At 34.6% G+C, this 17355-nt stretch overlaps 1 protein-coding gene across 1 annotated transcript; it reads right to left on the reverse strand.

Moving 5' to 3' along the window:
• Positions 1 to 1362: 1362 nt before the first annotated feature.
• On the reverse strand, positions 1363 to 10073 carry LOC103454768 (puromycin-sensitive aminopeptidase). Its single transcript, XM_017322450.3, has 32 exons — positions 9654 to 10073; positions 9107 to 9187; positions 8939 to 8983; positions 8614 to 8754; positions 8440 to 8515; positions 8119 to 8195; positions 7693 to 7806; positions 7533 to 7607; positions 7352 to 7459; positions 7058 to 7270; positions 6882 to 6943; positions 6691 to 6718; positions 6495 to 6581; positions 6350 to 6375; positions 6129 to 6192; positions 5954 to 6034; positions 5727 to 5774; positions 5601 to 5619; positions 5443 to 5447; positions 5332 to 5343; positions 5147 to 5203; positions 4922 to 5031; positions 4755 to 4835; positions 4475 to 4658; positions 4006 to 4154; positions 3778 to 3916; positions 3536 to 3682; positions 3347 to 3428; positions 3078 to 3253; positions 2216 to 2443; positions 2042 to 2113; positions 1363 to 1680 (listed from the first exon to the last, which is right to left on the reverse strand). Exons 1-32 carry the CDS (start codon positions 9729 to 9731, stop codon positions 1600 to 1602), a joined length of 2946 nt encoding a protein of 981 aa, XP_017177939.1. The 5' UTR covers positions 9732 to 10073; the 3' UTR covers positions 1363 to 1599.
• Positions 10074 to 17355: the final 7282 nt, after the last annotated feature.

The following is a 17355-nucleotide window of genomic DNA, read 5'->3' on the forward strand; positions in this document are numbered from 1 at the left end:
AACATGGTTTCCACTTTTTTGGTACAAATTGTTCCCAACCACATGCTTTTGGGATATGTTATTCACTCATTACTATGTTCTATTTCTCTCTCTTTATATGAGGTTAAAAAGCAAATCACCATCATATTTAAAAGTGGAAATGCTTCATTTAATGAGTTACCAAAGTTGGTACAAAAGGAAAAGGCTTTGGGATTGGGCTACATCAAACCTAACTGAAAATTAACTTTTATAAGTAAAAAAGGATAGAGATATTTTGACTCTTTTTTTTTTTTTAGAACAAATGATAGTATATACACTAGGGTTTGGGGAGTGAGTTAAGCCTTACAGTGAACTTGCCATAATAACGTGGTTCAAATTTATCTTTGATGAAAATCAAATATAAGACATCTCACTTACAAATAAAAATGAATAATGCTAGATTGTAATACTAAGTGGCTACTTTTGAGTCTTAAGAACACTAATTAAGTAAAATTTGATTGAGATTTCACAAATTATTGCATCCATGAGTAATGGATTAGGATTCCCTTTGGGGCCATTTGGTCAAAACAAAGTAGATACCTCGTTGGAAAATATGGAACTCATGTTTTCTTCCGTGATATCAACCTTTCTAGGACGTTTGAAAAAGAGGCAAAACCCAAATTCCATAAGTTATTGAGCTTCTTATTAGTCAACATCTCACGTGCCGCGGGCGTGACCTCCATCTCAAATAATGCAAAGGAGAGTTTATCATACCCCGCCCCCCACTTTCATTGTCGAGCAATACATTCCATTGCAAATATGACCATTAAGCAGAATAAACTTACATAAAACAGAATCACTAAAGTTGTAACATTCAAAACTAATTTACATGAAGCAAGACCGCTAATGTTGCAACACCCAAATGCTACAATGACATGAAAAAAAAAATATATATATATATATATAAAGCTAAAGATCTTAAAAAAACTAATGAAAATGGCTTGAAAACTTTGAGTTTTAATGATAAGGACAAAATAAAGGGTAAAGTGAATAGTACCAGGATTGACTTTTTAGTACCAGGATTGACTTTTTAGTGTAAAAATATGGGTTTTCGTTAAAATGAACAGTACCGGATGCTTTTCGTTAAAATTCCCAAAGATCTTTGGTTGAGCACCATGCATAAAACATTTTTAAAATGCAGAGGTCATCGTTGAATGAACTCCTTACATTGTAGTTTTCTTTGGATCAAGTTGGTGAGAGATGTTTTCACTTGCAGTTTGTTTTTAGTTCGAAGCTGATATTGACACTCTAAAAAAATAGTACTCCTCCGGTCCTCCGTAACGGAAATAAATAAATAAAGAATTCGTCGAGTGCAGAAGAACTTTTTCTCGAGTACTATAACAATTCATAAAAGCAACCCAATAACCATTAACAGAATTTGAACATGGGAAAATGGAACTTCACAAGTGCAAAGCATAAACAGTAAACAAGCATATGTATAGTATACTTGCAGAGACCAGAGAGAGACATTTATTGTGAGGATCCTCCTCCTGGATAACAAGTCAAAAGGTGATTATTTCTCTATATATTAAGAGAACGATACACATGCATGTGCAGTTTCTCATCCAAATTAAGCAAAAACTAAGCGGCCAAGCTCTTGGAGGCGATCTCAAACACGTTTTCTGACAGTCCATTGGTAGACAATATCTTCTCCAGCTGTGCCTGCAAACACCATACCAGAAATCTATTACTGCGCTGCTCCCGAATACAAAAAATGCAAACACTGCATATTAAAAAAGGAAAACTAATGAAAAAGACTTGAAAACTTCGAGTTTTAATGATAAGGACAAAATAAAGGGTAAAGTGAATAGTACCAGGATTGACTTTTAGTGTAAAAATGTGGTTTTTTGTTAAAGTGAACAGTACCAGGTGTTTTTCGTTAAAGTTCCCTATTAAAAATCGATTTTTCTTTTCTAACTTTATAACAACATTGAGCCTTGTAGTCCGAGAAACTAAGCAATGCCCGATAAATGTACAGTAGAAAAGATAACAAAAATGCGAGCGATGAGAATGAAATAGTTACCTTGGCAAGGTTTTGCCGGGTTTCATCATAGCGCCTCCACCTTGAGAAGGCTGACACCATGCGGGAGGCCACCTGCAATCCATGACCATGGATGGTATTAGGGAAGAAATAACATATAACGACAACCAAGCAATTCACAATTAAATGTTATTCAAGAGGACTCGATGAAAGGACCTGAGGGTTTATTTTATCTAATTGCATCACAATTTCTCCCAAAAACTTGTAGCCTGACCCATCCTTTGCATGGAAATTCACAGGAGAACCACAGAAACCTCCGATTAGTGAGTACACCTTGTTTGGATTGCGCAGGTCGAATGCTGGGTGGCTTAAGAGGTTCCGCACATTCTCAACATTGCCCGGAACGTCAGACATGGCTTGAAGTGCAAACCATTTATTCACAACCTGAGGAGAGGAATACAACAATACAAAATAACAAATGAAGAATCTTTCAGTTGAATAAATGAGAGAATACATCATGAGAAAGGTACTAAACAACTATTACAAAAGTATCAAAACTATATGTAGGCCAGGTTAGCACTAAGCCCTTTTTTTTCGAGGTCCAATAGCACTAAGTTACTTAGTATGTAAAGGTGGATAGGTGGGGAAAATGCAGGTAAAATTAAACATCTGATATACGATAGCAGATGTTCATTGAAGGAGTTTCAAAAGCTGAAATTGGTAATAAGAAATTGACAAGGAGCTCGATGAAGAACAACATAAGTCTCAGCAAAACAGACAATGAGTCACTATCATAAAGCCTCCTGGGTTCAATCTTGCCTTAAAATTGACTTGGGAAAGAAAACAAAAAATCTGGTACGTTGCTCCATTAAAGTCCTAAACAGTGCAACTTAACAAGAAGGAAATGTAGGTTTAATGAACATCATACAAGATATCATTAGCTACATGTAATGAAGCTCAGAAAAACATGTAGACGAGGAAGGAGGGAGGGAGAAAGAGGAAAATGCACGCCAAAGAACTAATAAATATAACTCATTCTAGCAATTTAGGGACTATTAAGTTGGAAATAGAGCTTTACCAAATAGTCCTCCTGCCATTTGCTGTAGAAGTCGGCCAGAATATCATCACGAGTTTTACCAGGGTTTTGTGCTATGGCTGCCAAAGCTGCAAACTGCTCAGTCATGTTTGTGGCAGTCTTGTACTCATTTAGAACAAGCTCGGTACACTTTGAATCTTCGAGCGATGCAAGATATGCTATAGATGAAACAAAATATTAGCACAATGCGTTCATGAAAAGTTAACTTGACCAACATAGAAAACATTATGTCTCAGAAGAGTAAAACAAACCAAGAGCAATATTCTTCAGAGCACGCCTGGACAAATTAGGATGGTCAAACACATACTCTTCTGAGCTCCTGTTGTTTTCAACCTGTGAAACATGTATAGTTCAAGTTTGTTCACAGTAGAATAGAAAAAGTAAACAAAGTACACGATGGATAGCTAAATAAAATTCTAGGTGAATCCAAACTGTCATACTGTGTTAAGAAGCTCTGCTTTCAGTTCATGGGCTAGCTGCTTCCTGATAAAAGTACGAACAGCATGAACAGCATCAGGATCTGCAACTTCCATCATGTCCATTATTTCTCCTTCACCGGGGAGAGTTATTGCCTTTGCCACAAATTCCTGGTCAACCAAAGGCATATACAGTTCACTAAAGAATTAAGTCTTCCCACATCACAAAAATATTTTTGAAAAAAAAATAAAAGGCTTCATCATACTTTATCCAAGCTTAAGTCAGATAGTATTCTTCTGAGCCCAATCACAAACTTCGGATTCAAAACCAACGGTTTGTTTTGTTGGAAATTAGCAACCAAATCGAGCATCAGCTTACGTGCCAGCACTTGTCCGGCCTCCCAGCTGCAGCACAAATATAAACAAGTAAATAAGAAAACTTCAAACAGGGGTTCATTTAGTGAGAGATTTTATCTGCTTTGCACAAGACAAACCGGTTGAATTCATCGGAATCATAAGCAAGGAGTAAAAATAGATCACTATCCGTGAGATCAGTCTCCAGACGAATAGGTGCACTATAGCCCCGGAGCAGAGATGGAATTGGCCGTTCAGACACATCAGAGAAGACGAACTCTTCTTCTTTCTGCATAGGAGAGTAAAGCAAAATTAGTAATATGTTAAGACTGACCAGCTAGAAAACAAATTAGAGGCTTTGCAGTTAACATGTTTGAAAAGAGATTTCAGTTTTACAAGTTAAAAATAATATGTTCACACAAAAATTTCTGTTAGTCAAGCTACTACAAACTCTTAATAGCATATCAGTGAAATTATTAAAAAGGTCGTACCCAGTGCACAAGGCTCCCGCTTTACGCAGTGTCTTGTTTAGACAAAAGTGGGGGCTAAAGATTCTTTAGATCCCAAATATGAAAGATGAATAGCTAAAGATGGAAAATCTGAGCCAACCTTTGTTACTCTAAGAACAGTTGTGTAGACTGGCTGACCATTGTTAGCAATAGACTGCACCGTCCCGTCATGATGCACAGACGAGAGAGGCAGCTCCTTGCCAGTTGAGTCAAGCAAACCTACCGCCATGGGAATGAACATGGGTTCTTTAATGGGCTGCCCTGGAGTTGGTGGTACCTCTTGACTGATCATGTCCACCATCAAACAGAGGTAGTAAGCAGTGCCACCAAACAAAAAGATAGATAAAGGCAACATAAAGAATTATACCCTGATTACATACCTAAACTTCAAAGAAAAAGTACGGGCCTCAGCATTATAAGAGGATGCAACTTTGACAATTGGGGTCCCAGCTTGGGAGTACCTACAGTTTAGTTACACTCTAAAATGTAAGCATTAGAACCATCAGGAACAAAATTAAGAAACTCTAAGTGAGGGACAAAAGCACACCATAGTAAGAAATTTGCAAAATCTGCATTGTTAGCATCTCGCATGGCAGCATAAAAATCTTCACAGGTTACAGCTTGTCCATCATGTCTCTTGAAGTAAAGATCCATGCCCTGAAATGGGGAAAACTCATATAAGTTAACTTTCGAAAATGGTGAGCTTGAACATATGAAGTAAACCTTGTAATCATTCAAGCATTAGTTTTTGAAATTGGCTTCTCAGTCTTACATTTCGGAACCCTTGACTTCCAAGTAAGGTTTTGTACATCCTGACCACTTCAGCTCCCTGATAAAGTTGGACCGTAAGATTGTATCATTGACTCTAGCAATCGATTTTGTCCACGTGCATATGTAACATATATATATATAAGAGAGAGCGAGAGAGAGAGAGAGAGAAAGAGAGAAAAAAAAAACCTTTTCATACACCTGTCAGAAGAAAATGGAATAAAAGAGGATAATTAGATGTCTTCTCCACACATTATAGAAAAGGAAAACAAGATAGAAAGGATAGTTTTTAATCCCTACCGTCACTGCAAGTAGATGTTGATGAAGGCCCAAACAATCAGATCCAACGTGATTGCACAAGAAACCCAAAATATGTCAAAACTGAGAGCACATGTTTCTATGACAAACAAAAAAGACCTTTACCCTAGAGTATAAAACAAAACAAAAAAAAAACTCGCCTGTATAGAAGTTATCCATCTGCATAAAAGAAAGAAAACATGAATATGAACAAAAGGCAATAACTAAAAAGGGATTAGAAAAAAGCCAACTTTGTATGAGGTACCAAACATAAGATGACATCTGACCTTGATGTAAGAATGTGGCCGCACGGGATGAGCCATGGGACCAGCATCCTAAAAAACCAGAAAACATATATCAGCACTTAAATGTGGCACCATACAACATATCATTAGAACATCAAATGTACGCAATAAATAGATTCATAACTCATCTAATAAGCTCCATAAAATAGTATAAAATAAGATGACGTGCAAACTACATAACCAAAGAACTACAAAATAAGAAAGCAAACCTGTGGAAACTGATAATTTCTAAGTTTGGAAACATCAGAAATCCGCTTTACAGGGCGACTCCCCATATCAGATGAAAATTCCTACACATAATATATGTCCTTAATGAGCAACATTCCCCATGTCATAAGATCAAAACTACAAGTATACTCCATGAGAAAAGATAAAAAGTAAAACCTGATCACGGAAAACAGTTAGACCCTCCTTCAGGCTAAGTTGAAACCAATCACGACATGTCACTCTGCATGTATATTAGCCAAACAATTAGTTCAACACTAAACATAATCTTGCAATTACAAAGAGGTTGTCCAGCTAAACCCTAATGCCTTGGTGTAAATACTGAACCCTCTCATGGGATAGGATGCGTATTCTACAAACCAAAAACTTTGCAAACCAACCTGTTGCCAGTCCAGTTATGGAAATACTGCAAAACAAAAATGGATGGAAAAAAAAAAATCAGCACCAATTTGCTCCTGCCATCCAATTCAAAATTTTCATAGGATGAAGGTTTGTGTCCTAATCTTATAGATGCGAAAAACAAACCTCATGGCCAATAACTCCCAAAATGGCTGCATAGTCTGCATCGGAAGCAGTTTCTGGAGATGCCAAGACAAGTCTGGAATTGAAGATCTGCAAAAATTAAAAATTAATCAACATTATACATATAAATAAATACATGTATATAAAATTATAAATACATACATATATCAAAAAATTAGATTCTAGGAAGTATACGTACATTCAAACTCTTGTTTTCCATAGCTCCCCTGGTAATCAAATAAGAACCAAAAGTATCAGTAGTTAAACTATAGAATAAATTAAGGTTAATAAAATGAATCCATCAGTCACATTCCACCACATAAAGTTCAAATTTTAGATGTAGCATAATTATATTTTAAGCTTCTACCTAGAAAGAGAAGAAAAACATACATGTTAAAATCTGGAACAGCCACAATGTTGAAGAGATCCAGATCATACTCGAGACCAAAAACCTATTAGAATAGTCAAATGTTAGCATTAGCAGATAACAATAAACTCTACAAACAATTCAATAATAGAAATTTGATATCAAAACCAATAATCTCTTAAAAGAAAAAGAAACCCACATCCTCATCCCATTTCATAGCTGCCTTAAGCGAATACATGGCATGCGCTGTTTTTGGTACATCTTGAGCAGGGGTCCAAATCCTTAAAGCCACTTTTCGACCCGAACGAGTAGTAAATGTGTCATCTCTGCTCTCGAGCTGTCCAGCAACCAAAGCAAACAAGTAGCAGGGTTTCTTGAAGGGATCCTCCCAGAGAGCATAATGTCTATTACCCTGAACCACAACCACAAAATTAGAACAAATAAAACAACAGTAAATCTCCATGTACTGCTTTGTTTAGTAAGTGATGATCACCTCTAGGTCTCCCTGCTCTGTGAGATTTCCATTGGACAACAACACTGGGTATAATGATTTATCAGCTTCAATGCGGCATCTATATTTTGCCATTATATCAGGACGGTCCTGTTGCAAATGAAATGTTATCAGTACAGAAGTCAATTAACATTTTGTAAATAATCAATTAAATTTACCAAACCTGATAGAATGTAATTTTACGAAAACCCTCAGCTTCACACTGGGTGCAGAAATTCCCAGATGACTTGTAAAGTCCCTGCAGTAAAATTAAACTACAATCAGGGCCAAAAAGAAACACATACCAGGCAAAAAAAAAATATTGTAGATATGACGACATGCACCTCTAATGATGTGTTCTTCTGAGGATACATCTCTGTTAAAATTTCCAAAGTAAATGCACCACTAGGTAGTGATTTTAGTGTCAGATGGCGTGAATCCAAGTTGTAATCCTCCTCCTATCAAGGGAGAAAAAGAAATAAGCATGCAATAAATCATTGGCTTCCTAGAAAGGGGTGGAAGAACCTTCGAAAATAGAAATCAGGACATAGAATATTTCTATAATAGAAAAGGTATGATCATGATCTCAGGTTCAAGTAAGATGTCAACGAAAAGAGGCAACTTAAACTCCTAATTTTATGAAGTACGAAAAAATCCCTTCTATACATTACATTAAGGAATAAGCTTGAGTCAATGCTTATATTCTGCAGAAAGCAATCACGAAACTAACCAAAAACCAAAATGGCTCAAACACAATACAAATTACATGCCTTTAAATCCTTGCCGTTGATCCGAACTGAGAGTAACTTGAGATCTGTTCCATCCAAAACCAACGGGGAAGAAGACCCTGTCATACAAAATAACAAAAATTTATTAATAAAAACATTACTAGGAATTCTTCAACAAAAATATATGTGGTGTACTGGAAAAGACAAGCAAATCTAGATTTAAAACATTGCGCCAGACAAGTGATAGTATTTTCTGACAAGCACAATCAATTCATTAAAATAACTAGGAAGTTACCAGGATAACAAAGACAAAGATATTTTCACCAATGAAATACTAAATGCGAAGAGTGGTCACAGGACTACCTTCAACCCTGGGGAAGACAGATATTTTTGAACTAACAATTGTTTTCTCCTCACCCAGCGAAAAATTCAAATCCACCTGAAGTAGTAGCTCCATAAGTTCAGATAAACTTCGCATACAAAAGATCAGAAACCAAAAGAATATATATTAATCTGATTTATTAAAGTGTAGTATACCGAGTCAAAGTAGTAGTCAGGCATTTTGTAATCCTTCAAAAATATTTCCTTTGGTGCAGCCATTTTGGATTCGTCAACTTGATCTGGCAAGCTTTCTGTGGCAACTGAACAGATTAGCCTCCTGCTCCCTTGTTTGTCCCTCTGGAATGATTCAAGATTTGCACATGATTAACAAAACCATAAGACAGAACAACCATAACATTGGTTTGGAGCATGAATAATTTGTTCTGTACACAAAAAGATCCAAGGACACAACACATACAAATATGTGTGTGTGCAAAGAAATATCAGAACACAGTTTCCGATAAAAGAATTTGCAACTCACAGGTAATGCAGTATATGGAATGCGATAATTCCTTGAGCATGCGACCTGAAAACATCAGTTCATTAAGAGAGTTTAGATTTCAGAAGCTTCGGTTCGAATTTCAAAGTTGATATAACAAAGTCAGCACTGAAATGCAACTGATGAAAAAGTGGACAAATATGCACAGACCTCCGATGTAAGGAAGCGCCTGTATCTGGTAAGCCTTTTAGCTGAATTCCCCAACAATCTAACACGACTGGTACACTGAAGCTGAAAAGAAAGAGAAAACATTCAGCAAGCGGACTAAGTTTCAAATACTCAAACCAAATACAAAATTGCATCTACACCATTGAAACACGCTGTCACTCCGTAATCCTTTTATCCAAAACCATGCAACACAAAGACATGGCATTCCATATTCCAAAGAGAATGATAAATAGCCGGCCAGAAAATAAGAGATCGCAAATGTGAAGAAAGTTGAAGAAAAAAACAAAAGACTCAAAGCTATTAACCACGAAAAAGTGATACGACTTCAACCCTTTAGCAGATTCCTAGTCTGGATTTCAAATATGCTTCTGTGTTTTACTAGAAAATAGACTACCTCTTACAATCACACACACCAGTGAAACTGTTTGCAAGTTACAATCTTTCAATACATACAATTACAAACAAACACACACCAATCAAATACACACACGCACACACACACACTAAACAAAGGGTTTAGAGCAATCACAGGAGTAGATGAGATCAAACCCAAAATACTTGTCCTCACTAAAGCAGAACTCTTGCATGGCAGAACCAACCGAGCCATCCCAATTCAAAAAATCCCAAACAAACCTACTCCAAGCACTAGTCCCTTGAACCCCAATAAGTAATCAAAGCTTTAACGAAAACCCAGACGCCCAAAACCCCAACAAAACTCCCAAGAGGCCCTAAAACCCTAGATCAGAAATGACCCAGATGAAAAAAGAATAGAACCCATTGATACTGATACACTCGTTATAAAGGATATATGGATAATGCAAATTATGGACATCAAAATTCAATAAAATAATAACCAAAAAACCCCCATAAAACTAATCCTGGTTTTCAATTGAAACTGAAAATTACTGAAGAAAAAAAAAATTGAGAGAGAAGCTGGGTGGTTTCTTCTGCAATTACCTTGTGTGATTTGATAATCAAAATGCAAGGGAAAAGTCAGGGGCTATAAGGAGCAATGATAATTGATAGGTGCCCCCACTGAAACTATTTGTTATAAGACAAAAAACAAATGTTTTTATATTCTAAATACATTTGATTTTGTTGGGGATATTTGATGATAATCATTTTCCTCTTTTTTAGCAAAATACTATGATGTCCAATGTTTGGGCTGGGTGACTGTTTTTATGTTTTTTAATATTATCTGCTGCTTCCTCAACCTGGACACCTAAGTTGGGCCTTATTAACTTGGCCCAACATGGATGGGTGAGATATTCTAATATTTGTTTAGATTGTGTCATCATTACTTGTGGACGGTTAAATTTAAAAGTAATGTCACATTTACCATCTATTTGTGTCATAATTTGTATCATCACTTTGAAAGAGTTAGGGCCCTTCAATACATGTGAGTTCCGGCTCTATTAGAAAGATGGTACAAATAAGTGATAAGAATAATATTTTTGTCAATTAAGAGTAATTCTATGTACATCCAAAGTTTTTTTCTTGACACTTAGGGCTTGTTTGGCATCCTATTTTAAAAAATTTATCATTTCACAAAATATTTCTTACTAACATTTCTTGAAAACAATTTTGTTTAAGACTCAAAGACTTGATTGGTTTGCGATTTAAAATTTTTAAATCTTACGACTTTAACTAGACAAAAATATCTAAAAAGAGGGGGTCGCAAGAGAGGGAGAAAGATGAGAGATGAGGAAAGAAAGTAAGAGATGATTGAGGGAAAGAGAAAGAAGGGTGAGGAATAGACGAGATAGGGAGGAAGAGAAGTGAGAGAAAGAACCGAGAGAATAAAGAGAGCATATTGGAGGAGAAACGAAAAGGATAAAAAATAAAAAAATAAAAAGAGGAAAGAGAAAGAAGAAAAAATAGAGAGATAGATTTGGAGTGAGAGGAGAGGAGGGAGAGAAAAAAAAATGAGTGAGTTTAAGTTTAAAAACTGTACAAACTCATTTTTTTTGTTTTTAGATAATAGACTATATTTTTTAGTTAGTGACTTTAGTTTTTTTAAATATTCCTAGCAAACAAGTTTTTAAGACCTAAAATTTGAAAATTGTTTTTTAGTTTAAAATATTAGATTCAAGTAAAATACCAAACATGCCATTAATTTCTTTGACCACCCATTAGTTAAATTTTAAAGTCTTTTTACACTAATACGGTTAGGAATAAACCCAAAATAACCTTTAAAACATTTTATTTTGTTTCTTTGAATCTCTAAAAAACAAAAAAAGAAAACCAATGAAAGAATGGAGGTTACAACCACCATTGTGGCCGGCTACACGTCAACTACTCTACATTTCGGCTAAAAGGTCCGACGGATCTCGGGCCAAAACATGAACATCAAATTTTTTTTTTCAACCTTTTTAACACCGACGGAGATAGAAAATGGCCAACCATGGCTCGCATATGGAAGAGGGGGTAAGTGGAGGCGGGAACAATGGTGAACGAGAAGAAGAATTCTTGAACAAAAGCAATAAAAAAAAGGTTTAAATATGCGTCACAACTCTAATTCATTAAATTTCTTTTGAACGGTCTAAATTAAAGTCTAAAATTGATTCGTGATATAGTGTTGTACTCTATTTTTTTTCTCAGGATTCTTCTCACTAAATTTTATCGATGCAAGGCTTTATTACACCATTTTAATTCTAAACCTTGTAACTCCTTTCAATCAATAGAATTATACAGATTTGGATTCCATCCGAATCCAAATTGTGGGGATCCTAGGGATCCTCACATCGTAGCTGTTTATTGTATATCGTGCGGTCAGAAATCATTTTAAATTTTATTATTTAAAATTAAACATAAATAGTACCTAACGAAAACTGACTGTACGATGTACAATGAATGATCTCGATGTGAGGATCCGGAGAAAATCCTCACAAAGAGAATCCGGAAATGATCCTCATTCGAATTATACATGTTTCTCAAAAAATGTACTCAAATTTTATCCTCATCAATTTTATTTCTTACAGTTGTTTCAAACCTACGAATTCCATAGTTGATCGGTCACTCTCCATCGGATTTCATCTCAAACGGTCGAGCATGGTTGACCTTCGACCAGCCATGAATAACAATTTTCTTTTGAATGTGGGTGTAGCAATCAAAATTTTGGATGCAATAAGATTTTGTTTAGCAATTAGATTCTGTTGAGGTTGCAGTCTATTGAGTCAAAACTTTTGCTTCTAGGGAAGAAGTTAGATCCAATTTAAATTCCAAATATAAGGTAGAATTGCTTCATATGACACGATGGATAAATGTGACAAATAGACAAGATAATCACATTGGATAAACAGACATGAATAAACTATCAACCAAATAATGTGATCAATGGTATTGAATTAGAGAAGGATCGTATTGCATTATAATCCCAAACGGAGTAGGTTCTCCAAAGTCTTCTGATTAGCTTGATTAGCCATGACGTACTGCTAATTATCACTCATGGTTTGTGGAAGCCCTGAAGACATATAATCACTAAATGGAGAATCGAATATAAGTTTCAATTCACAACCGATTAATAAGAGTTAGAATCGACCACTGTCTCGCTAAAAGGAACCTAATGAATAGCATACCTTCAACAATGAATGTTGATATAAGTGGTCCATGAGTTTGTCCACTGTAATCATTTTGATCATTTCATAAAAATTTGGTCAATATCCTAGTTTAATTGTTATGTGAACGACCATGTGACTACCTTTTTTAGTATTCTTGTCAAATCAACCCCTCTACTTAACGAAAATAATGACATATTTTTCAGGGAGTGACCAAAATGATCTACGGTAGAAAAACTCAGGGATCACTTTTATCAATTTTCTCAAAGAATGAAGAGTTATGCCTATCTCAAAGACCATATTAGCTAAAAAGCCAAAATTATATGATACTACTATAGTGTTTGAATTATTTCAAAACTAATTGTATATTTTAGATGTTAAAGAATCGTTTGGTATTTAAGATACAACACATTTGATAACCCATCATATTCAAAGTATTTTTCGTATCGAGAAGATTAGACATTAAGTAACCTATTTCTTCTTCTTATCATCTCATTATAGACCGCATTAGTTTTAAAATAAGTTGTCTGAAATTGGTATATTAAAAGTGAAAGAGAAAAGTGAGAGCACAACTGGAAATTTCATAATTTTAAACAAAAGCATCTTTCTCAAATGCTCAAGTCTCAATGAATTTGTTTGATAAACAATGAGGTAATGGCACCTATAAAGGCTAATGGCTATATTTAATTTAAGAAAAAGGAGCTTAGGCAACTTCTTGATTATGGGCATCATTATTAAGAGCAAAAACTGTGAATTAATGTAACTTTGTACGTGTTGTCTAGTGCGCTTTTATAAAAAAATAATTGAAAATTTAAGTCACTTTAATTTGTACAAATATCAAATATTTATAAATGTTAGTTATATACACACACACATATATGGGAGACAAATGATGATAAATACTCCACCTCTTCTGAGGTCGAGAAAACTTACCGAAGTTATAAGTCTGGCTTCCACACCAGCAGTGTGTTTCGAGCTCAAGACCTCCAATTTTTAGTTTTAAGAAAATCTCTTAATCTATCATTTACCTTAAGTCAGTTTATTCCCATTGTGTTTTTGTTTTTGTTATATTTGAATTTAAATCTTCCTCGTAAACCAGTATCGTTTAGACCGACGGTCTCTTCAGAAACAACCATAGTACAAAGACTTATTCACCATGACCATGTTTATGCATCATCTAGTATGGTAACTTTGCAACCCGACACGGACGTGAATATAATTCGATTAGATTTTGAGACCTCAAATCTGAGAGTTGCTGTCCAATTAGTTGGCTATATGTTGCTTAAAGTTGGACAAGTGTGTATTGTTGGAGTTGATTGGACAAAACTTTAGGATGGTGATGGCAGATGGGTGGACAATTGAATTCCCCCTACCCTATGACCCCACTTATAATGCATAAGGATTTCTCTGGATATTTTTTTTGTTGAGCATCTCATCTTATTCGTTTATTGTACATCGTATGATTAGAAATAGTTAGATATTGTTTTTATTTAATTTTTTATAAAAAATTTAAAATAATTTCTGATTACACAATATACAACAAATGAATAGGATATGAAAATCTCTAGAATCCTCACAAAGATATTCTGAATAAAATCCAAATCCACTTTTAATATGCAATTTGCAAATGCCATGAACCACCCATACATATGGATTTGATATGTATTTGAAATTGACAAAAATGAAAAATTATAAAAAGAAAAAAAAGAAGAAGGAATTTTTAAACTTTTCACAACATTTTAAATCACGTATGACAAGCTAACAACAAGGCAAAAGCCGATATGCTGAAATGAAATATTAAACAGAAAATAAGTCCAAATCATAATTCACAAATAACATAGAATTGAGGTGCACTGGTATATAATGTATCCTTTTTCTTCCGCCATGGTTAAGTTCATGTCTAATTATAATTTAAGTCGAATAATAACACAACGAAACAGTGTTTCGAAGTACACCTAGAAGTTACTTATTGACAAACAACTTAACACATAAAATCGAGTAAAGCCTACTTCGAAGTATGATAATATAATAATTAAGCTTTTGTCAATATAGTTACCAACCGTTGGAGTAGTTTATATCCATCTCTACTTTGAAAACTTGTATTTAGGGATGGCAACGGTTCGGTTTAGGGACGAAAAATGTTATATTCATCCCCATAACCACGAAAATTAACCATATCTATAATCGCAAATTAACCATTGAGTATAATCCATAACCGTACCCACCGGGTAACGGATTCTCTATCGGTTAACGAGCATATCCTTCTTCGTCAATACAAAAAATATATTTTAGTTCAGTTGAGACATTATAAGTTAGTAGATATTAATTTCGTTATTAAACATTTGATGTATAAAATGATCTAACGAATGAATCTTGATGAGTACAAAAATTAAAACAATGATGATGTTAGCTTATCTTTGATATCTCTCATAAACACAATTGAGTTCGCATTGGTTTTGGTTCAAAACTTTACTTTCCTACAAAATGCAACTTTTGTATTCTCAAGGCTCGATTCCACCGTAACATAATATTGTTCGTTTTGAGCCCCCGACCACGCCCTCATGGTCTTGTTTCTGGGAACTCACACGAGAATTTCCTAGTGGGTCACCCATCATGGGATTGCTCTCGTGTGAACTCGCTTAATTTCAAAGTTCCGATGGAACCCGAAGCCAATGAGCTCCCAAAAGGCCTCGTGCTATATGGAGGTGAGTATGTACATATAATGCATAGATGATCCACTCACCTGGACGATGCAGGATCTAACATTGAGGATCCCTATAATCATATCAAAAACCATAACTGACTAATATAAACGGTTTTTCTCCATATCCAAAATATACCCAAACTTCCATACCCAAAACTGTTCCATTCAGGCGATTATCCACAATTATTGGATTTAACGGTTAAAATTGACATCCCTACTTGTATTGTGTTCTTCTCATAAAAAAAGGAGACAACTGATGATAAACCACGGTTATTCACTATTTTCGAGTTCATAAAAAGAATTTTACATTGTCCGTAATCACAATCAAGCAGACAAGCTGTCTACAAATCTGTGGGGCAAATGTGTGTTCAACTTCAACCCATTTCAAACTTTAAAACTCCAATCTTTAATTTGTAAAATATACTGTTATTATTATTTTTCTTAGGGAGTGATGCAGGTGTTGCAATCTAAGCCGTTGATTGCATGGAGGATAATGAGTTGGAACAAATCATAGCTCTCTATCCGTGTGTGGTTTCACATGGAAGCATGTGCTCTCAAGAAGTAAGTAGCAAAAGAGTGTTTTGGACTGACGTTGAAAGAGCCACATGTCCAATATGATTTTAAGTCAACTGGTAAGTCCTCTAGTTGGTGGATAAAACTGTTATAATAATCCATTAATGGTTCATGGGAAATTTAGTGTAAATTGTTTACCAAAACAAACATGTATTTTTGTTGTCACTTAATACTATTATTTAGTGATATTTTTCTTCAGTTATAAATAAAAAGTCTTAAATGCAAATCTAATATGAACAAATTCACAACCAATTTATTCTCTCACCCACTTAATGTTAATATATCGTTTCATAAAAATAAAAATAAAAATAAAAACACATGTATTTTTTATTAAAAATGATTGGCAAAAGATATGTGTATTTTGAATGGAATTAAAAGACACGCAATTTTTCAATGAGAAATTTTTACGAAATTTGTGTCAGCATTCACTCTTATATTTGATATTAAGGATTGAATTAAATATATATTATTTTAATATTTTAATCTCTATCTTTAATACAAAATTCAAGAATGAATGACGATTAATCCTCACTCATTGATTCCAAACTCTTGTTGTATGGTCAAAAAAGAAAGTTAGACACTATTTTAGAGCGTATGAGAGACAAAAAAGTGAGCGGTTATGAACAAAGTAAATTTATATGTTCTTTTTAATTTGAATAAATGATATAAGTTGACATTCATGTTTTCACTCAACATTCGTTGAATCTAATAGTTATTTAATTCAAATCAATCTTCGACACCAAGCGAGGTATGAGACTATACATAATTCATTACAAATCAAACAATAATTACTATAGTAGACAATTTTCATGATCTTCAGTCTTGACAAAAAAAGTGCCTATAAAACAATCAACATTTTTTATCAAAGACCAAAGCCTCACAAGCCCACGAAGAGTTTTTTTTTTTTTTTTTGGAGTGGGAATTGACCAGTGGATCTTTGATGCCTAATTCACTAACTGTGAATAGAGTGACTGTATAGGGGTTTTTTTTTATAGCGAAAAGTTTACCGAAATTTTGTGGGGATGATGGGTATATGTAGGAGGAGGTGGCCGGCCATGGGATAGGGTTTTGCCCTACACATGGCAGCTTCCTATTGGCCAAGTTATGTCATCCACAGGATGTGCAAGGAAAAAATATTTCCAAGATATTAATTTGGACATAATATCTTGGAATGATGATGGGAATATCCCTAATTGATTGTGATAAGGATCTTTACTTATGTGTTGGTCTCTATTTAGGATTGCATTAAAGATAGGATTTGGTAATTAATCCTTATCTTTAATACCTTTTGACTTTTCTACTCCATAAGCAAGTTCATAAGCAGGGGAGCTGTGAGTAGTCGTAGTCTGCTGCTTAAACTTTGCTTCATTACTGTTAATGTTTTTATTAATAATTTT

The sequence above is a fragment of the Malus domestica genome, chromosome 14 (genome assembly GCF_042453785.1).
Source record: "Malus domestica chromosome 14, GDT2T_hap1".
Classification (NCBI taxonomy): Eukaryota; Viridiplantae; Streptophyta; class Magnoliopsida; order Rosales; family Rosaceae; genus Malus; species Malus domestica.

What these genes read in the sequence shown, in the direction of transcription:
- LOC103454768 (XM_017322450.3), bottom strand. Translation starts at nt 9,731, where the DNA reads ATGGCTCGGTTGGTTCTGCCATGCAAGAGTTCTGCTTTAGTGAGGACA. An exon ending in CATAACTGGACTGGCAACAG is followed by an intron (nt 6,193 to 6,349) that starts GTTGGTTTGCAA and finishes ATATACATGCAG; the next exon opens with AGTGACATGTCGTGATTGGT. An exon ending in AATGGCAGGAGGACTATTTG is followed by an intron (nt 2,444 to 3,077) that starts GTAAAGCTCTAT and finishes TCCTCTCCTCAG; the next exon opens with GTTGTGAATAAATGGTTTGC.